Source organism: Neophocaena asiaeorientalis, unplaced genomic scaffold, assembly GCF_003031525.2.
Source record: "Neophocaena asiaeorientalis asiaeorientalis breed wild unplaced genomic scaffold, Neophocaena_asiaeorientalis_V1.1 scaffold391, whole genome shotgun sequence".
In the NCBI taxonomy this organism is placed as follows: Eukaryota; Metazoa; Chordata; class Mammalia; order Artiodactyla; family Phocoenidae; genus Neophocaena; species Neophocaena asiaeorientalis.
In genome coordinates this window covers 2,310,466-2,333,002 of record NW_020174056.1, presented here as the reverse complement: position 1 = coordinate 2,333,002, position 22,537 = coordinate 2,310,466, and the positions used below count along the sequence as shown (strand labels likewise).

Below are 22,537 nucleotides of genomic sequence, written 5' to 3'. Positions count from 1 at the left end.
TGAATGCTGGTAAGATAGAGAAAATCAACTATGTTGCCTTTTCAAACTTATTTTTTTAAGTTATTGTATGAAAGATATTAAACAATGAAAAATTATGGCAAATATGCTGGCAGATAAAGTTTAAAGAAATCTTCTGGAGGATGAGATGATAAATGGCGTGGAAATTAAGCTTGAATGATATATTAGTTTTTGTGGTTTTTTAGTATATTTATTTATTGCATTTTTTTATTTTTGGCTGTGCTGCGTCTTTGTTGCTACGTGCGGGCTTTCTCTAGTTGCAGTGAGCGGGGGCTACTCTTTGTTGCAGTGCGTGGGCTTCTCATTGTGGTGGCTAAACTCGTTGTGGAGCACAGGCTCTAGGTGCGTGGGCTTCAGTAGTTGCGGCACGCGGGCTCAGTAGTTGTGGCTCACGGGCACTACAGCGCAGGCTCAGTAGATGTGGCACACGGGCTTAGTTGCTCTGCGGCATGTGGGCTCTTGCTGGACCAGGGATCGAACCCGTGTCCTCTGCATTGGCAGGCAGATTCTCAACCACTGCACCACCAGGGAAGCCCTGATATATTAGTTTTAAATGGATATATACATAAAAATACTTCTATGATTCATTTCAGATTGAATATTCTCTTAAAAATTAGAGGGGCCTGAAATAAATATTTTTTTACGCAGGAGCGTTCTTAGTAAAAAGAGTTGGTAAAACACCTCTGCCCCCATCAGGCAGGCATGGGGTGAGAGGACTTTGACAGGCCGCCATGGCCAAATGGGATTATTTGGAAGACTCAGCCCTAGAACCCATTTGTGGCTTCATAAATGTATCTGGGCTTCACACGAACTTTAGAAAACTTAGGATAAACTGTGTCCCTGGGTCTCACTCCCTCTGGGTGGACCGCTGTCACAAAACAGATCTAGACAAGAGGCACCTGGCAGAAAATACGAGACTTGCAGGAATTCTAGTAAAAGCCGGCTGAGATTCCAAAGGTAGCATTGGCCTTTCCAACCTCAGCTGGCGTGTGTTCTTACAAGATGACAGTGGCAGCACCATCACCACGAGCAAGAGCAGATGTGGCCCATTTGGGAGAATTCTTATTTTCTTCCTTAAATCACATTCCAAAGCATTTCCAGTTCCAATTAATAAGCCACATCCCTCTATGTGACCTTCTTTTAGCTTTTGAAAGAAAAGTGCATTTATTCTCTTTTTTCCTGCTATAATCTATTGAGAAAGCCTAGTTTGAAACTGCTGGGGATCTGGATCATTTCCAGAGCATGTGGAGAGGGGGTAAAAGGAAATGTGACTTGAAAGAGATACTTGGTATCCAACATCAGGTGTGATGAATCCTCTCGGCTACTGAGGAGAGCCTGAAATGAAAACCAGAGGAAAAATGAGTAAGGAAACCAGGGCACTCTGCTTTACGGCTGTCTGGAAGTCAAGAGCAAGGAAAACACAACTCTATCTCCAGTGAAAAACTCGTTTCAAAATCATGTGAGATAACACACAAAACGGCTTTTCAACAGCACAGCTCCAAGGTGAAATGGTTTATCCAGGTCTTCCAGATCAGCTCTCATCAATACTCAACTTGCTCTGTTTCACTTCAAAAGTTAATTTCCCACAGGATGGACTGACTGTAAATCGATCTACTTTCTATTCTCACCTATACTCATGGCATAATTCTAAGACCAAACATGAGTGGAGCTCAGTATTAAATTTTTATTGCATTAATATTTCTTTTTAGTTCAGTGGTTTGCAAACCTTTTTGGTTTCCGGACCCCTTTATACTCTTAAATTACCAAGGACGCCAAACAGCTTTTGTGCATGTGGTTATAACTACTGATATCTATCATATTAGTAATTAAAACAATAATTTTAAATATTTATTAATTCATTAAAATAACAAGCCCAATACATGTTAACATATTTTTATTGAAAACCTATATTTTTGAAAACTCAAAAAACTAGTGAGAAGTGGTATTGTTTCATAATTTTGTAACTCTTTTAAATGTATGACTTAATATGACAGGTGGAATCTTGTATCTGCTTCTGCATTCACCTCTAGTGCTATGTTATTTTGGTTGAAATGTATGAAGAAAAGTCTGCCTCATACAGGTATGTATTTGGAAAAAGGCAGACTTTGCAGACTCCCTGAAACCATCTCAAGAATCACCCTCCCCAAGGACCCTTGAACCAAACTTTGAGAACTGCTGCCCTAGTTCATTGGGCAAGAAACTTCAGGGATTAAAATAAGAAAAAATGGGCACACAGGTTCTCTCTTTCCATTCAGCCTCTGCTCCCTTGCATTTACTCAAAGACTGATGAGAAACAAGACATGCTGAAGGAACACAGAATGTGAGTCACGGTTTTGGTGTTTTTGTTCCCTTCCCACCCGGGGAGAAAATGGGTTCTGAAAACAGGGAATTTGACAGGGAGAATTCCTGCTGCTTTTCCTGGATGCCTTTCCTTTGTATATTTGGTACATGTACTTTAATCCTGAATTTCTATAATGGTAATTAAACAACACTGTCTTATACTAAAAATTAAAAGACACATCCTTAAGGATCTCACCTGTACTTTGCGAACAAAGGATGGAGTCACTCTTTTCTCGAAGTCATCTATAGGTGTGTATGAGTTAAGGATCTTTATGATCTGCAAACAGTACATAACATGGTGTGAGGCCACAGAAGAGGACAACTCTGTCCATGAAATAATGGTTCCAGTGGTCTGGGAACAGTCGGGAACCAAAAGTGGTTCTTTCAGACTATAATCTGGCTCTAAGAACCATGTGTTATTTTTTTCCAAAAGAGAAAACAAGCTGAGAAGAGCATAGAAGGCAGCAAGGACATCCTATAATTAGATGACCTTAAGAGAATTCCCCATTTCCAGCCTCCTTCCCTGCTCCCACCCCCTCTCCCCACAGATACACATATGTGAGTATACCGGGCAGGGAATGTGTCATATGCATTTTTATGTTTTTAAGGCCTAGAGTTAGTATTTAATAAATGCTGTTAGATAAGAGGGCAGCCCATGGGAGATACGTATGCTCCCCAAAGAGCACAGAGAGATGCAGATGCACCCCACAGCTGGCTAAGCCAGGAAAGGCAATGCCAATTACATGATCTGTGGGTGAAGATCAGGGAGACACTCAGCAAGCCTGGTCACCTGCACAGAAGACAGGGAGGTACAGCGTTCGTAGATTTCCTTGGCATCGCTGTCTGTGGTCTTCTTGACCTGAAGCAACCAGGCTGCCTGAGAGAGAGCTTCCAAGGTTTCCCTGGCCAAGCTGTTCTGCAAATTCTTATCTTTAAGCCATTCTTCTAAGTAGCTGATGTTGCACCTGGAGTAAATGCCAGAGGAGCAGAGAAGAGGGGTGACCCGCTTAGAACACTTTAGGGGAGGGTGCCGAATCCAGAGCTCACTGAGATCCTTAAGACTACAGCCCAGCAGTTTCTTTATTTGTAACAAGACGGGGGTGGGCCAGATGATCAGCTCTCACGGTCCATGGTTCTAAGGATCACGATGGTCTAGGATGAGGGGCCATAAGAGCAGTAAACTTTGGAGAAAATCTCAGCAAAGAACAGTGACTACAATAATTTATAATCTATTAAAGTACCCTTAATAATAGGTTTGAAAATATATTAAAGGAAAAAATCATAGTGGTATTTGAAGAGAAGACTTACATTGGTATAAAAATTGTTTGATCTCTTTTCGCAAATTAGCAGAAAATTTTCAATTGGTAGAGGCTTTCTTTTAGTCCACTGGGGTTTTTATTCTTGTTTCTGTCACTGATTATCATAGGTTTATGAGTTAAGAGCCATGGGTTTTAATCCCACCAATCCGTTGTGTGAGCCTGGAGAGTTACTCAACCTCTCTTGGTAAATCAGAGTGTTGAGAACACTCATACATTGCTAGTGGGAATGTAAATGGTACAGCTGCTAAGGAAAGCAGTTAGGCAGTTCCTCAAAATGTTAAACATAAAACTACCTTCTGACCTAGCAACTCCACTTCTAGGTACTTACTAAAGAGAACTGAAAACATGTCCACACAAAAAATCATACACAGATGTTCACGGCACCGTTAATCATTATAGCCAAAAAAAGAAAACAACCCAAATGTCCACCAGTTGATGGATAGATAAACAAATTGTGGTCTATCCATACAATAGGATGTTATTCCGCAATAAAAAGGAGTGAGGTACTGCCACATGCTACCACAGGGGGGAGCTGTGAAAACGTTATGCTAAGGGAAAGAAGCCAGTCACAAAAGACAACATATTTATGGTTCCATTTATTTTAAAAATGTCCAGAAGAGGCAAATCTATAGAGTAAGAAAACATATTTGTTGTTGGTTAGGTTGAGGGGGAGGGGACTCCCCAGTGGGACTTGGGTAGGGGATACGAGTGGCTGCTATTGGGTGTAAGGTTTCTTTCTGGAGTGATAAAACTGTTCTAAAATTACATGATGGTGATGGCTGCATAACTCTGTAAATATACCAAACACCACTGAATATACACTTTAGATGAGTGAACTCTATGGCATGTAAATTATATATCAATGAAGCTGTTTAAAAAAATTGAGTGTTGAACTAGGTGATCTCTAAGGTCGGTTCCAGCTCTGACCTTCCAGATTAGCAGCTCCCCATGGGTTATAGCATTGGGACAATAATGCTGAATTACTGTATTCTATAGGGATGTAATGAGTGTGAGGTAACATCTCTTGCACTGGTTATGCCCCCTTTTTTTGCATTGTCAATTTTGTCCCACTACTTCTTATTACAATAGATTCCTAATGGGAATCCACTGAATTTTGAGCATGTTAATCCTCCCGCTCTAAACTCTGTGCTGGAGTTCTGGTTCTTGGTAAGATGGAGCGAGCACTCCATTTTGTTTCTCCCACTGAATGCAGCTATAAAACCTGGATGGAATGCCTGGAACAGCTATTTGAGGACTCTGAAAAGTAAACAGTAGCAGGTGGACTGGGAGAGAAGACCAGAATTTGAAGTATCTCCAAACTGACAATGAGTTTACCAGTATCTTTCCCTCTGCTATTCATTGGCCTGAACTCAAAGCAGCCTGAAACTCAGTACTGCGCATGGGTGCCAACAAAGAGCTCCAGGAGGAGCCCTCTAGTTCTGGCTCGCGGTGCTGGAAAGGGGTGTCCTAATGCTCTGAGAGAGGGTGGAAATTCTGTTTTTCTTTTTTCTCCTTTTCCTTTCTTTTTCTTCATTCTCTCATGTGCAAGCCCCAAACAGTCCTATGGTTGTGGCAACAGGGTCCAGTAGGAAATTAAAACTGAGAGAGGGGAACTTTCTTCAGTTGGAGGAGTTGTGGCTCAAGAGGACGGCATGAACTCTCCTTGCTCTTCCTCTCACCACTTGACCCCAGGTGGGGACATTTGCTGGAAGTGTGCCACACAGTGAGTTAAGTGAAGCCCCAGTTTTCTGTCTGGAGGACCAAAGAGGGGATCCCCAGGTATCTGGAAAGTACCAGGGGTACTGTGGAGAGGAGGAGCTTGGGAAAGTGACCCTTAAAGTTATTTATGAATTCTTGGACACACCCCAGAGCCCAGGGATGGATCTGACCCTCAAGAGCACACATAAACTTTGAGGACTAAACTATAGGACTGCACACCACCCAAGTTTCAGTCTGGCCGCTGTGTGTCACACATAAGACAAAACCAGGGCTTCCCTGGTGGCGCAGTGGTAGAGAGTCCGCCTGCCGATGCAGGGGACAGGGGTTTGTGCCCCGGTCCGGGAAGATCCCATATGCCGCAGAGCGGCTGGGCCCGTGAGCCAAGGCCACTGAGCCTGCAAGTCCGGAGACTGTGCTCCGCAATGGGAGAGGCCACAACAGTGAGAGGCCTGCGTACCGCAAAAAAAAAAAAAAAAAAAAAAAAGACAAAACCAAATAGCGTTACAAAGGCTTTGAAGACAGAACTGACATAGGAACCACAACCTGCAGAGCCTGAACCCAAGTGAGCTGATTATCAGATAAAAGTATCAACATTCTCCATAGGATTTAAAGACTCAGTGTCTCATAATATAATAATAAAAAGTGTCCAGAATACAATTCAAAATTACTTGGCATACAAAAACCAGGAAAATCTTAAGTCACATTAAACAAGGCAATTAATAGTATCAACTCTGAGATGACACAGATGTTAGAATCATATGATAAAGACTTTAAAGAAGCTATCACAAAAATGCTCCAAAAAGTAAGGACAAACTATCTTGAAATACATGAAAAAATAGAAAGCTTCAGAAAAGAAACAGAAGATGTTTCAAAAAAATGGAAATTTACAACTGAAAAATAACTGAAACAAAAGAACTCACTGAATAGGCTCAATAGCAGAATATAGATGGCAGAGAAAAGAGTCAGTGAACTTCAAGGGATCAATAAAGACTATCCAATCTGAAAAGTACAAAGAACAGAACTTTAGGGATAACAAAATAATGAAAGGTCTAACATTTGTGTCATTGAAATTCCAGAAGGAAAGGAGAAAGTGTGATGCAGACAAAACATTTGAAGAAATGGCTGAAAATGCCACATTTGGTGAGATCCACAAACCTACAGAGTCAAGAAGTTCAGAGAAGCTCAAAGAGACTAAACCCAAAGAAATCCACACCCAGATGCATCATAATCAAACTGTGGTAAACTAAACACAAAGAAAAAAAAAACTTGGAGCTCAGAGAAAAACTATGCATTATTTATAGGGAAATAATAATTCAAATGACTGTGCATTTCTCATCAGAAACCATGGAAGCCAGAAACAGTGGAACACTTTTACACTGATGAAAGAAAGGACTGTCAACCCAGACATTGGTAGCCTATAAAAATATGCTTTAGGAATGAAGGTGAAATGAAGGTATTTTCAGAGGAAAGAAAGCTAAGAGAATTTATCGTCAGTGAACCTGCTCTAAAAGGACTACTAAAATAATTTCCTCAGGCAAAAGGAAAATGAAATCGAAATGAGATTTGGGGGGAAAATGAGACTTGAAACATTAGAAATGAAAGAATAACAGAAATGATAAGTACCTGGGTAAATACAATAGACCATTCTTCTATTAAGTCCTTTAAAATATGTTGGATGGTTTAAAACAAAAATTATAACATTGTCTGGCAGAGTTTTTGATGTACGTAGATATAATATATAAGACAACAAGCGAAGAGGGGAAGGGGCCTATGTAATGGTAAGGTTTCTACATTCCACTTAATGTGATAAGATACTGATTCTAAAATGACTGAAAAAGGTAAGTATGTATACTGTAATTACTACAGCAGCCATTAAAAAAGATACAAAGAGATAGTGAAAAAATAGATAAATTTAAAAGGGGTACCAGAAATGTTCAAAGAACCCAAAAGAAGACAGAAACTGGAAAGCAGAGAAATAAAAACCAGAAGGAACAAACAGAAAATAACAAAATGGTAGACTTAAATCTGAGTATACCAATAATTACATTAAATTTAAATGGTCTAAAACTCCAATTAAGAAGCACAGATTGTCAGACTGGATGAAAAAATAAAACAAAAAACTGGACCCAAATATATGCTGCCTACAAGAAACTCACTTCAGATATGATACAGATAGGTTAAAAGTAAAAGGATGGAAAAAAAATATACTATGAAAACACTGATCCAAATAAAAAGTAGACCTTCAGACAAAGTAGACTTCAAAGCAGAGAAAATTACCAGGGAGGGACAAAGAGAGACCCCAAATAACGACAGGAGGGCTAACTCACCAAGAAGACTAACAATTCTTAGTGTGTATGCACCTAAAAACAGAGCTTCAGAATACGTAGAGCAAAACCTGACAGAGTGAAAGAAGAAATAGACAACTCCATAATTACAGTTGGAGACTTCAACATTCCTCTCAATAATCAGTAGAACTAATAGACAGAAAATCAGCAAGGATATAGAAGAAATGAAAAACGCCATCAACAAACTGGGTCTGATCTACATTTATAGAACACTGTACCCAGCAAAAACAGAATATACATTCTTTTCAACCCACTGCATGGGGAAGAGTCACAAAAATAGACCTGGGTCACAAAAGCAAATATTAACAAATTTAAAAATAACTGAAATCATACAAAGTTTGTTTTCTTCAATGTAAAAATATTTATAAGTTTTTTTTTTTTTTTTTTTAGGCCATGCCATGCAGCAAGTGGGATCTTAGCAGTTCTCCTATCAGGGATCAAACTCATACCCCCTACAATGGGAGTGTGAAGACTTAACCACTGGACTGCCAGGGAAGTCCCAAAATATTTATGTTTGTATTTTAAAAATAAACCTGGGAAAGTCTTGGGCAAAGTGGGATGGTTGGTAATTCTAATATCACAATCTATGGTATATGTTAACCTGGATGTACCTTGAGATTTTTTTAAAAACTGTGGTAGAAAATGCATTACATAAAATTACCATCTGAACTACTGTAAGTGTATAGTATAGTAGTATTAACTATATGCACCATGTTGTATAACAGATTCCCAGAACATTTTCACTTTGTAAAACTGAAATTGTACATCCATTGAATGAACAACAACTCCCTTTTTCTCTCTCTCCTCAGCCCCAGGCAACCACCATTCTACCTTCTGTTTCTAAGAGTTTGACTGACAAAGTATGTTCTTCAAGCACAATGAAATTAAACTAAAAATCAATAATAGAAAGGTAACAAGAAAGTCTCTAAACACTTGGAAATTAAACAACACACTTCTAAATAATCCATGGGTCAAAGAGTAAGACTCGAGGGAAATTAGAAAATATTTTGAACTGAACAAAAATGAAAATATATCAAAATTTGTGTGATAGAGTTAAAGTAGTGCTTAGAAAGAAATGTATAGCATTAAATGCTTATGTTAGAAAAGAAAGGTCTCAGAGCCAATAATCCAGGCTTCTACTTTAGGAACCTAGAAGAAGAAGAGAAAAATAAATGCAAAGTAGGCAGAAGGAATGAAATCATAAAGACAGTAACCGAAATCAATTAAATTAAAAAAAGAAAAGATAAAAATCAGTGAAACCAAACTGATACACCTCTAGCAAGACTGACCAAGGAAAAGAGAAGTCACAGATTACCCACAGAGGAGTGGAAGAGGGGATATCACTACAAATTTTGCAGAAATTAAAAGAATAACAGGGAATATTCTGAACAGCTCTATACACATAAACGCAACTTTGATGAAGTGGACTACTTCCTTGAAAACCAAAAACTACCAAAACTCATCCAAGATGAAATATATAACCTGAATATTCCTACAACTATTAAAGAAATTGAATTCATAGTTTAAAGCCTTCTGAAAAAAGAAAAAAAAATCTGTTGTGGCTGCTACTCCTGAGGGACTAAAGCATGCATTTCTCATGCTGGCATTCTGCTTTGTCTTTCTAACCCATCTTTCTAGGTCCTCGCATCACTCCTGGTGCTCCTTTCAAAGGGAGCTGGTTTTCCTTCACTGAGGCCTGTGTTCGTTCCTCTGGTTCTGGGTCAGCTGGAATCCTACTTGTCCTTCAAGACCCAAGTCAATGCCTTTCGTACTCCCCCCAGATTCCCTCAGGCCATCAAGCAATGTTTGTAGTTGGGCCACATTATTCTGGTTCCTAACAGAACTGTCTCCGTCTCCAGGACCCCTACCTAGGTTCTTATCAAAGATCCCTGGGCAAAACAGCCACAGTGGAACTTGCAGCAAAAATGCTATTGTGAAGATGGTGAGATAAAGTTGCACATGAGATAATATTTTTACAATTCATGACTAGGCACAAAAAAGAATTACATACTAGGAAAATCTTTATATCTTCCCAGGAACTGGTCTGCCTCTCCAAGCCAGATGAGACCAGAGAGCTATGACATTTGGCTTTTTCTCCTGGCAGTCAGAAAGCCTAGAGCCAGTTTTCAAGCTACTCTGTCTACTGTTTATGTTTTTCTTTTCTGTGGTTTTGATTTTCCACTTGTGTTCATGTTTTGTTATTGTGTTCCTTGTGTTGTCATGGTAAAGTCACTGTAAATCCTGGTGCGCCTTGTTTATGGCAGGAGCTGAGTCAATATCTGAATGAATGAATGCCTCTTAAATGCATGTGCTACTTACTCAGACCAACACACTGGAAAGTCAGTACTTCTCTAATAGCACTTTCAATTGGTGAGAGGAGAAAATACTGAGCACCTATGGGGACAGATGTTCACTCAACTTGGGGACCTACTGATGGAATGAGAGTTGTTTAGCAAAGACTCTGAGGTTTATGGCTCATGAGGTTTATGGCTTTACTTTAAATAGGCCTGAATCCTACCTCAGAGGGCTACAGGGCATCTGCTCAGTGCTCGAGAAATAAACAGAAGTCTTTCCTCTCTCAATGAAGAGGAAAAAAAGCCCAGTCCTCCTGAATACTCCCTCACATCTGAAAACCACAACCTGGTATCATGAGAATTTGCCACAATGATTTGTAGGGATGTCCACCTCTAATGCTAAAAAGATGTAATGGATGCCTCTTGTTTATTTCTTGGCTTAATAAACTTTTTTGGGTCACTTTTCATTGTATCACTGCCATCATCACCATCCCAGGTTCTCCTATCACCTACAGGTGTCAAATCCCTGCACATATTATAAAAATCTTAAATATCTATCCCATATTATATGCTTTCTAATAATGTGACAGTGTTAATTCAAACAATAGCTAATGGTCTGTGTTTCCTTGCTTTAGAGACAAAGAGAAGTCAACACACCTCAAAATTGGATGACCATGTCCGCAGGATGAACTCCCAGTGCTTGGCCTGGCATTCCAGACCCTCCCAGTCTGGGTCTAACTTACCACTCTACTGCGGACCTGTTGTTCCCGACACAAACCTCCGCTTAATCTAGACGGAGCTATTTACTCCTGCCTGAGGACGGGTCCTCACTCAGTTCTACCACTGTGCCTTTGCCCACTCATTGCCGTGCCTGAAATGTTCTCCCATTTTTAATCACTCACACACAGTTTTCAGGCTTCTTTAACTTTTCTGTCCACGATAATCTCTCCTCTCTGAAGCACTTCCCTCACCACTTGTTTGTGACTTAATTATAGTGGTTTTGAATCATCATTTAGCTTCTCAATGGCAGGGATCAAATCACCCCTTCCTCTGTTTCCTGTGTCCCCCACCAGCAGTGCTAGTCACAGAAGTGGTGGTCAATAAATACTGGTTGAGTATATGATAACCACAGAGGGCCAGAATTTAAAATACACTATTACTAGTTCTTAGTAGAAGACATTCTGCCAGACCGTCAAGGTAGCGTGGGGTGGAGTGATGGGAAGAGGGCCTGGCATCAGATGGGTGACATTTCCAAGGTTCTAAGAGTCATCTTGCACACCCTCCAGCAGTGCAGCTCTTGTGGAGGGAGGGCAGAGTGTGTGGCCTTGGACTTTAAGAGCATCCTTTCTGGCCAGCCTCTCCAGGATTAGTGGTGCTTTATGGGTCTTACCTTATCTGCATCCCTTTTCTGCAAGAGCACATGTCCTTGCGCAGGAAGAGGCTGTTCAGGGTGACCGCCCCAATCAAGAAGAAGAGCTGCTTCACTGCCTGCCGCACGATCTCAGGGTCCAGGCCGTTCTGGCACATGGTACTGTAAAAGTAGCTCAGCTGCTGCAAGATGGAGGTCATTGTGTAGGCATCCGTGTCATCTATGCTGGATGACCGCTTCCGGAAGCCTGTGGGCTTCAGGCTGGAAATGCCCTGCAGACTCTCATACTCCAGCATGCCTGGCACTATGGAGAAAAACGGGAAGATTTTCTTGCACACACAGTGGGGACACCCAGAGAACATTTCCACTGCTCTCATGTGTCTGTTTCAGGAGGTGGGACATTTTCCACACGAGTTAGTGTGGATATAGCTGTGATAGAGGAAGTAAAAGAATGGAGGGTTGGGGAGCACCAAGATGTAAGGGGTGGATGGGGATGGACCGTCACCTACAGCAGGGCAACAGCTCCTCTTCTTTCAACATCACAGGACAGAGAGCTGGTTAGCGTGACAACCCACGGTCTGGAACTACTTAAAGCCTAAAGTATTTAAATTTCAGAAAATTGAAGAAAGTATACAAGAATTTGAGTGAGGCTTTAGAATTTCAAAAATACTTGGCTAAGAACCAGGATTAGCCATATAAGTAGCAGCAGTTCTCCCAAGTCTTTCCCTTCGGGATGGATCCCCCCTACAGAAATAAAACTATGACCTGTGTACTTTTATATATGTAATCATTTTAGCAATCAAAGAATTAAAAATTGGACATTTACATCAGTAAATCTTCTTGTTTTTAAATTATGTTCTTTGGAATTACACATGCCGTGCACCAGATTTATTTTTTTAAGGTCTCAATGTCATTTAAAATATTTCTTGGTCATCGATTCTTTTCTTACCTATTATTGGTTGAATGTTATTTTCCATTATAATAATGAACTGATGATATATTCGAATAGCCACATCACTAAGAATCTGTCTGTATTCTGAAAGGTCAAAATTGTTCAAGCAATTCTTATTCTGACGCAGATTGTTATTCTTCATGAATTCCTGGAAGTAATTTTGAATATAAATATTAGAATAGGCCTACTGGGGGACAAGGGGAAGATGGCGGAAGAGTAAGACGGGGAGATCACCTTCCTCCCCACAGTTACACCAGAAACACATCTACACGTGGAACAACTCCTACAGAACACCTATTGAACGCTGGCAGAAGACCTCACACCTCCCAAAAGGCAAGAAGCTCCCCACGTACCTGGGTAGGGCAAAAGAAAAAAGAATAAACAGACAAAAGGATAGGGATGGGACCTGCACCAGTGGGAGGGAGCTGTGAAGGAGAAAAGGTTTCCACACACTAGGAAGCCCCTTCACGGGTGGAGACTGCGGGTGACAGAGGGGAGGCGCTTCGAAGCTGCGGAGGAGAGCACAGCAACAGGGGTGCGGAGGGTAAAGCAGAGAGATTCCCACACAGAGGATCGGTGCCGACCAGCACTCACCAGCCCGAGAGGCTTGCCTGCTCCCCCGCCGGGGTGGGCGGGGCTGGGAGTTGAGGCTCGGGCTTCGGTCGGATCGCAGGGAGAGGACTGGGGTTGGCGGCATGAACACAGCCTGCAGGGGGTTAGTGCACCACGGCTAGGCTAGCCGGGAGGGAGTCCGGGGAAAAGTCTGGACCTGCCGAAGAGGCAAGAGACTTTTTCTTCCCTCTTTGTTTCCTGGTGCTCGAGGAGAGGGGATTAAGAGCGCTGCTTAAAGGAACTCCAGAGACTGGCGTGAGCTGTGGCTATAAGCGTGGACCGCAGAGACGGGCATGAGACGCTAAGGCTGCTGCTGCCGCCACCAACAAGCCTGTGTGCAAGCACAGGTCCTTATCCACACCCCCCTTCCGGGGAGCCTGTGCAGCCCGCCACTGCCAGGGTCCCGGGATCCAGGGACAACTTCCCCAGGAGAACGCACAACGCGCCTCAGGCTGGTTCAACATCACACTGGCCTCGGCCCCCACAGGCTCGCCCAGCATCTGTACCCCTCCCTACCCCCGGCCTGAGTGAGCCAGAGACCCCGAATCAGCGGCTCCTTTAACCCCGTGCTGTCTGAGCGAAGAACAGACGCCCTTCTCCGACCTACATGCAGAGGCGGGGCCAAATGCAAAGCTGAGCCCCGGGAGCTGTGAGAACAAAGAAGAGAAAGGGAAATCTCTACCAGCAGCCTCAGAAACAGCGGATTAAAGCTCCACAATCAACTTGATGTACCCTGCATCTGTGGAATACCTGAATAGACAACGAATCATCCCAAATTGAGGAGGTGGACTTTGAGAGCAAGATTTATGATGATTTCCCCTTTTCCTCTTTTTGTGAGTGTGTATGTGTATGCTTCTGTGTGAGACTTTGTATAGCTTTGCTTCCACCTTTTTCCTGGGGTTTTATCTGTCCGTTTTTTTTCTTTAAAAAAATTTAGTTTTTTAATAATTATTTTTTATTTTAATAATTTTATTTTATTTTATCTTACTTTATTTTATCTTATCTTCTTTCTTCCCTGAAATCATAAAGATCAGATCAGAAATAAATGAAAAAGAAATGAAGGAAATGATAGCAAAGATCAATAAAACTAAAAGCTGGTTCTTTCAGAAGATAAAATTCATAAACCATTAGCCAGGCTCATTAAGAAAAAATGGGAAAAGACTGAAATCAATAGAATTAGAAATGAAAAAGGAGCAGTAACAACTGACACTGCAGAAATACAAAAGATCATGAGAGATTACTACAAGCAGCTCTATGCCAATTAAATGGACAACTGGAAGAAATGGACAAAACCTTAGAAATGCACAACCTGCTGAGACTGAATGAGGAAGAAACAGTCAAATGGGACCTAATGAAACTTCTAAGCTTTTGCACAGCAAAAGAAGCCATAAATGAGACCAAAAGACAACCCTCAGAATGGGAGAAAATATTTGCAAATGAAGCAACTGACAAAGGATTAATCTCCAAGATTTATAAGCAGCTCATGCAGCTCAATAATTAAAGAACAAACAAACCAATCCAAAAATGGGCAGAAGACGTAAATAGACATTTCTCTAAAGAAGATATACAGACTGCCAACAAACGACAGAATGCTCAACGTCATTAATCATTAGAGAAATGCAAAGCAAAACTACAATGAGATATCATCTCACACCAGTCAGCATGGCCATCATCAGAAAATCTAGAAACAATAAATGCTGGAGAGGGTGTGGAGAAAAGGGAACACTCTTCCACTGCTGGTGGGTATCTGAATTGGTACAGCCATCATGGAGAACAGTATGGAGGTTCTTTATAAAACTACAAATAGAACTACCATATGACCCAGCAATCCCACTACTGGGCATATACCCTAAGAAAACCATAATTCAAAAAGAGTCATGTACCAAAATGTTCATTGCAGCTCTATTTACAATAGCCCGGAGATGGAATCAACCTAAGTATCCATCATCGGATGAATGGACAAAGAAGATGTGGCACATATATACAATGGAATACTACTCAGCCATAAAAAGAAACGAAATTGAGCTATTTGTAATTAGGTGGATGGACCTAGAGTCTGTCATACAGAGTGAAGTAAGTCAGAAAGAGAAAGACCAATACCGTATGCTAACACATATATATGGAATTTAAGGGAAAAAATGTCATGAAGAACCTAGGGGTAAGACAGGAATAAAGACACAGACCTACTAGAGAATGGAGTTGAGGATATGGGAAAGGGGAAGGGTAAGCTGTGAGAAAGTGAGAGAGTGACATGGACATATATACACTACCAAATGTAAAATCGATAGCTAGTGGGAAGCAGCCGCATAGCACAGGGAGACCAGCTCGGTGCTTTGTGACCACCTAGAGGGGTGGGATAGGGAGGGTGGGAGGGAGGGAGACGCAAGACGGAAGAGATATGGGAACATATGTATATGTATAACTGATACACTTTGTTATAAAGCAGAAACTAACACTCCCTTGTAAAGCAATTATACTCCAATAAAGATGTAAAAAAAAAAAAGAATAATGTAGACATGTAGAAAATTAAAATACTATCTCTACTAATGATATTATCATAAGCTTCTACTATAACTCCTATACTTTAAAACTTAATGTCTGATTTGTATCGAATGATTTCTCGATGTTTGTGGTAGCATTTATTTTCTATAACTTACTACACTTGACGCTTAAATGACATGGGTTTGAACTACATGGCTCTACTTACATGCGGATGTTTTCACTAAATATGTACTATAGTACCACATGATCCACAGGTGATTCAATCTGTGGATGGGTCAACTGTAAACATTACCGTCCTGTTTATTTCCCTGACAAATATGTGCCTCCAGAGCTACACTTCATTGGAAAACAACTCCCATGGAAGCTCACAGAAAAAACTGCAAAGCACCCAAGGAAATGAACTGCTGTAAGAAGTTGGTAGGTGAATAAGTGAGATTCATAACTTTATAATTAGAGTATAGACCAATCTGAAATATTTTAAAATGTGGGTTCTGGGCTGAATATTTGTCCCCCACTTCAAATTTATATATTGAAGCCCTAACCTCCAGGGTGGCTATATTTGGAGATGGGGTCTCTAAGGAAGTTACTAAAGTTAAATGAAGTAATAGGGTGGGGTCCTGATCTGATAGGATTAGTGTTCTTACAGAAGGAGACAGCAGAGAGCTCAATCTCTCTTTCTACCCCATGCACTGAGGAAAGGCCATGTGACTACACAGTGAGAAGGTGGCTGTCTGCAAGCCCAGAAGTGAGCTCTCACCAGTGAACCAACCATGCCTGCACCCTGATCTTGGGCTTCTGTCCTCCAGAACTATGAGAAAATAAATTTCTGTTGTTTAGGCCACCTAGTCTGTGCTAGCAGACCAAGCAGACTAATACAATATGTTTAGCATGTTCAAAGAGATAAAAGAGAAAAAAAACCATTAAGAATAGGACATTATAAAAGGCAGAGGTGAAAAAGAACCACTGAAATTTTAGAAATAAAAATACAGTAATTAAAAACCACTCAGACAGGGACAAGAACTTTGTATACATGGCAGAAGGGGGTAAAGAAAGGATTTTTAAAAATGGTGTTGAATAATGCCTCCCATTAAAGCCTCACAGAGGCCAGTTTGTCTTAAATGGGCTGGTCTTCCACCCTCCCCCTAACATTCCTTTTGGTTAGGGGTTGGATTTTCTTTACTAATTTCTCTATTCAATAGTACCAGTAGGATTATTTTTATATTTTATTTTACTTTCTCTCCATTGGGACAACTGGCTATCCACATGGAAGAAGATAGGAGATCATTACCTCACATGTCAACTTGGGATAAATAATCATACCAATTTTGGATAAAAGCATAATTATGAACTCTAAATTTGAATTATCAGTTTAGAAGAAAGAATAACTTCATGATCTCAGGGTAGGGAAGAATTTCTTGAAAAAGACATTAAATCAGGTATCATAAAAGAACAGGACTGACAGGTTTAAGTACATCAGAATTCAAAAATTGTGTCTGACAAAGGACTCCATAAGGAAAAGTGGAAGATAAGCCACAATCTACCCATAATATGTAAAGAACTCCTGCAAATCAATAAGAAAAAAATCACCCTTAAGGAAAATGGAGAACAGATGTGAGGAGGCAATTTAAAAGGCAACCCAAACTGACTAGTAAGCACATGAAATGATGCTTGACCTCACTAGTGATCAAGTAATTACAATTTAAGTCAACAAAGTATCATCTTATGCCATGAGACTAATAAATAATAAAATGTCTGTCAATACCTACTGTTGGTAAAGGTATGAGACACTGGAACCTTTACATACTACTGGTAGGACTATAAAGTGGTATAACCATTTTGCAGAGCAGTGAAAACCCTGAAAGCCATTTTTGCTATTTTAGGTCAATGAAATATTGCTCTGTGAGTACCTGGAGGTGAAGAGCTTCTTTATGATGTCAGGCCCTTGAAAGCAGAGTCAGGATGGCAAAGGATTTGCAGATTATGGAGGAACTATCAGAATCTCATAGTGAGAACAGCTATGAAGAAAATAGGCATGTTGAACTAACAGCTGTATTTTAGAGTGATAACACTAAAAACTTCAGAATTTTACAACCAAAAGGAAAATGAGAAATCACAGAATCTACCTCATGAATTTTAAGTCAAGAAAACTGAGGCTTAGTACCATGCCTGAGGTCTATACTTCTTTCTAGAAGTCTTTTTGCCTGTGACTTCCATTCAGCTGGTGATGTGAAGCTGGTCTCCTGGGTAAGGGGGGAGTAAGAAAGCCAGGTGGAGCAAAAGCTGCCCCTGGAGCTGGGCATCCCAATTCCTAACTCCTATGGTGAGTTCTGGCTCATGAGGAGGTAGGAGACTGGCAGTCAGCATAGAACACAGAGTGGGCAGGCAATCCTACCTCTTCTCCACTGTACTGCTTCAAGCAATTGAGGAAATGACAAGTATTGGAAAGCCAAAAGGACAGCATCTCAAAGTCTTCTAAATGTTCCTTTAAAAAAAAAACAATAAGAAAAGACAAAGTTGGATTTTGGTGTTGGATTTGGTACCTCTGAGCCAAGAACAGACATATCTTACCTGTTTGGTTAGCTGGTGGCTTTTGACCAAAAATAATTCCTTTTTTATTCATTAAAGACTTTATTAAATTTATACTATAAAAATAAGCTCTTATATTTATTTAGCACGTTATGGTTTGCAAAGTATTTCTGTACAGGTTATATCACCTGTTATGATCCTTGAAGCAGGCATTGCAGGAATGCCTGAGAAATGTCTCAGTCCTTGCCCTCCAAAGTTCACATTCTGACTGGTAAGACAGACATGACGTACATAGGACACAGTTAAACAGGCGGCCAACAGCCTACGTGATGGGCATAGACTGTGCTACAAAAGCTCAGAGGATGCAGAGATGATGTGGAACGTGGACAGCTGAGCAAACCTCAGGAGAGAGGTGGGAGGATGTCCTCCTTGAAGGAAAGGGGTGGACAGACAAGAGCTCAGCATCGAGGACTCTGTTGGCAAGAACACCCCCGCTTATGGGGCAGGAAGGAGAGGAATGAGCAAAGGAAGCAGAGGTAATAAAGACCAGAGAGATAAAAGGAAAACTGGGAAAGTCCTGGGATTTGAAAGACAATGTCAGAGCGTTTCAAGGAGATGGTGCTACTGTTCAGTCCACTTAAAGAGAATAAAAATTAAGAAAATACCATTGGATTTAGCAAGAGGAATTACTTGTGATCTTTCTGTGGAGTAATGGGGGTAGAAGCCAGATTGCAAGGGGTGAAAAAAAAAGGCACGGTGGCCAAGGGGGTATGTGGACCAAGTGAGGGTTGCTTTAACGTGCTGTGCACTGGAGGGGGAGGGGTGGGAAGCCACTGAAGAAGCTGAGATGGTAGATGCTGGCAAGGAAGGATTTACACTCCTCATGCCACGTGTCTTTCAGTTTCTAAGTATTTAAGCATTCCAGAGCAGCACGATGGGGCAGATACTGTGTGCCCATGACCTGGAACGTAGTGCAAGTGTACCCTGAGAAAACCCAACTTATGAAAATACGGACAGGGAAAGCATGAATTTATGGAAGTCTCTTCTAAGAACACAGTGGTAGCTCCTGTGAAGACAGTGACCATAAAGCACCCAGCACCAAGTCAATGTCAGCTTTCTATTCCTAACTCCTGATGAATAATGAATTCTTAGTATAAAATTTGGTGGGAGGGGGGATAGGGGGGAAGAATTATCCATGCCCTGATGCACTCACTGTTTTTATTCTTCCCTTTTCCTAGAGTATTTAAAATAGGATTTAATTGCTCATGACTTTTCTAGAACACATATTTTACTAAAAGTGAGATAGGACTTCCCCAACTAAAAAAAATTACATATATCTCAAAATCAAACATTACTTCCCATTTGGAAGGGGAATGAAGAATAATGGATCTATATTTTACTGGTCCCTTACATATAGGTTATCTTTGTTTCTGGGCTGAGAATAAAAGTACATACTGTGGTTTTATAAGGGAGAATTACATAAATGCCAAGGGAAGAGATGAGTAATTTTTCAGTCCTTCCCATTCCTTGGCATTCACACTTGTTATCTGGATAGACACATACTCCTTGCAGCCAGCCCCTCTTTGCAGCCCCGGGGGACGGAAGTGGTGGGGTGGTGGCTACCAGGTTGTAGTTTTGCAGGTAAGGATTTGGGGTCCACTGGCAGATCCCCACCCTTAGGGCTCTCTGACCTAAGTTGTCTTTTTCTAACAGCTAGGATTCTTTTCCTGATTTGGCCTCTGACTGGTTTGAGAAATCATGTGGTTGACCAAAGACTGGAGGTGAAGGATGGGAAAAGTACAGGCATCTGGTCATTCCCACGGGTGTTCCTAAAGTAGCCATGATACCAAGGGCCATGTCAAAGGTAGTTCCTACCTTAACCACCTGCTTGATACCATTAATGGTGCTGTTCATGAGGGACTTGAGCATGTTGGCGTCATTCAGAGAGTCTGCGTAGCGTACACACATGAACAGGATGTGAGCTGGCAGCCCGGGGATCATGTTCACCACCACACCGCGGGGCTTCAGGTCTGGAGCAGAGAGAGTCAGCGAGGATTACAGCTGATGATCAGCTCTCCCGATAAGGAACCTATAATGATGGGGCAGGGGTTGTCTGCTTTTCTGTACTTGATGCAGTGCCTGAATGCATAGGGGTGTCTTTTCCCTTTGAGGAGTTCAGGCTGACGGTTTTCTTGGCAAAAATATACATGCAGGTGCCACCTGCTTCTCTTACTTCTCATTTGCAAAGTACCTTCTCTTTTCTAAGGTTGAATAAAGGACAGAATTTCTTATCTCCAAGGTAACAGAGGAACCCCAGTTCCATGCACCCTCACTTCAGCCTCTATGATGAGGATGGAATATGACCTCAGCAATCACATGCATCTGCCTTGAATAGAGAAAACAGGTACACAGAAGTCCTGCAGAGGAGGACCAGCTGGTCTTGAGGAGAGGAGAATGGCTGGAAGGCAGAGTGGGAATGAAGGGAAGATAGAAACTTTATAGAACAAGTTAAAATAAGCAAACACAGGGCTTCCCTGGTGGTGCAGTGGTTGAGAGTCCGCCTGCCGATGCAGGGGACATGGGTTCATGCCCCGGTCCGGGAAGATCCCACATGCCACGGAGCAGCTGGGCCCGTGAGCCATGGCCGCTGAGCCTGCGCTCCGCAACGGGAGAGGCCACAACAGTGAGAGGCCCGTGGTGACAGGGGAACAAAGAGGCCCCACAGCTGTGCACCAGTCAGGGTGGAAAGGAAAGGGTAGGGGTGCTCATGTCCTCTGAGGGGAGTCAATTAGGACATGAGGAGTAAGGCTACATATGGGCTTTCTGCTTTGAGATGTTACAACCCACTGATAGGGAGGCAGCTTTTATCCTTTTCCGTGGAAAACCATGTGGTTTTCATGGTGAAGACAGTCTAGTAAGATTGTTTCTAAGACCACCAACCCTAGAGTATGCCCACTGGGAGATTCCTGTAACAGGTGTGGCTGGAAAGCCTCCACCGTACTGCCTTCAAATAAATTTCTCAGCAGAAGTCAGATGGAACAAAGGAACCACAATTACTTTTTCCATGGCTCCTGTGCTGAGACACAAAGATGAGGAGATGTGTCTTCTACCCTGACCATGTGATGAGACTTGGGAAGAGGTTAGGGCAGCACTTCTCAACTGAAGGCAAGGTATCCCCAGAGGGCATCTGGCAATGTCTGGAGGCATTTCTTATTGTCGTGGCTAGGGGTTGCTACTGGCTTCTACTGAATAGAAGCCAACGACACTGCTCAATATTCTACAGTGCAAAGCCCCTCCCCACCCCAAACAAAGAATTACGTGGTCAACAGTGGTGAGGCTGAGAAGAAGCAGTGGAGGAAGAAGAGGAAATACCCCTGCCCAAGACTGTAGCAATGGCTGATGCTCAAGTTCTCAAAGATAGAGCGAAAATTCAGAGTTCCAGGTTTCACTACCAAGAATGAGGTTTTGGATGAGCTTGGCCTCATCTTCTCTCTTGTATTCCAGCATTCCAAGGTACTCCTTGGGTCCTGAGGACAGGTGCACATCATTGGCTGTAGGCAGAGGCAAACAATCAACTAAATACACAAAAACAACTTTCACCAGTGTTATCATGAGACTACTCTGTCTCTTTCCGTCCCATACTGGCTGGTTTGCCCATAAACTCCTGATAAATGCAAACTTTATTAAATCCTGAAGAATTTCTTCTGGTAGTGAATCTTATCTGTGAGGATATCAATGAGTACAGCTGCTGGTATATATCCTCATGAGTACCTGGTATATATCGAGCACAGTGGGGATATGAAAACGATCCAAGATGATGCTCTTGCCTTCAGGACACTGACATTACAGTTAAAGAAACGAGATTCACAAAACATGTGGTGTACAAAACACCAAACTGCATGATCCCAAGGTGGCTGGCCTAGCTTCCTATGTGCCATCACAAGGTGCCACAAACTCAGTAGCGTAAAGCACAATTTTTAAAAATATATAATTAAAAAGGTTTCACATTTCTGGAGGTCATAGACTGAAATAGATCTTACACTGCTAAAATCAAAGTGTCAGCAGAGCTGTGTTCCTTCTGGAGGCTCTAGGGGAGAACCCATTTCTTGCCTTTTCCAGCTTCTAGAGGCTGCCCACATGATTTGGCTTGGGGCCACATCACCCTGACCTCTGCTTCTATCACCACATCTTTCTCTCTCTGCTTATATTGTCATATCACCTTCTCTCACCTTGTCATTCCTGCCTCTCTTATAAGGTCTTTTGTGATTATTGTGCATTGAATCCACCTGGATAATCCAGGCGACTCTCCCCAACTCAAGATCCTTCACTTAATCACACCTGCAAAATCCCTTCTGCCATGTAAGGTAACATATTCACAGGCTCCGGGGATTGGGACATGGACATCTTTGGGTGGGCCACAGTCTGCCCTCTGGTCCCCAAAGATTCATGTCCATTCTGAGAGGAGGAGATGTACACAGAAGCATAGGTTAGAGAGTCAGAAAGACTTTAAAGATGCCACACTGCTGAATTCAAAGATGGTG

At 41.8% G+C, this 22,537-nt stretch overlaps 1 protein-coding gene across 4 annotated transcripts in view; it reads right to left on the bottom strand.

Moving 5' to 3' along the window:
* Positions 1-488: 488 nt before the first annotated feature.
* MYO5C (myosin VC) overlaps positions 489-22,537 on the bottom strand; it is a 110,231-nt gene continuing 88,182 nt past the window's right edge. For 3 of the 4 annotated variants that reach the window (XM_024754326.1, XM_024754327.1, XM_024754328.1), the window contains exons 34-41: positions 21,449-21,547; positions 19,872-20,026; positions 17,863-17,952; positions 12,354-12,504; positions 11,426-11,708; positions 3,149-3,323; positions 2,555-2,635; positions 489-1,353 (exon numbers count right to left, since the gene is read on the bottom strand). In XM_024754326.1, the coding sequence (XP_024610094.1) occupies positions 1,201-1,353; positions 2,555-2,635; positions 3,149-3,323; positions 11,426-11,708; positions 12,354-12,504; positions 17,863-17,952; positions 19,872-20,026; positions 21,449-21,547 (1,187 nt within the window). In that variant the 3' untranslated portion in view covers positions 489-1,200. Of the gene's footprint in view, positions 1,354-2,554; positions 2,636-3,148; positions 3,324-11,425; positions 11,709-12,353; positions 12,505-17,862; positions 17,953-19,871; positions 20,027-21,448; positions 21,548-22,537 lie in introns of those variants that run through there. The other variant, XM_024754329.1, reaches the window with a different exon arrangement.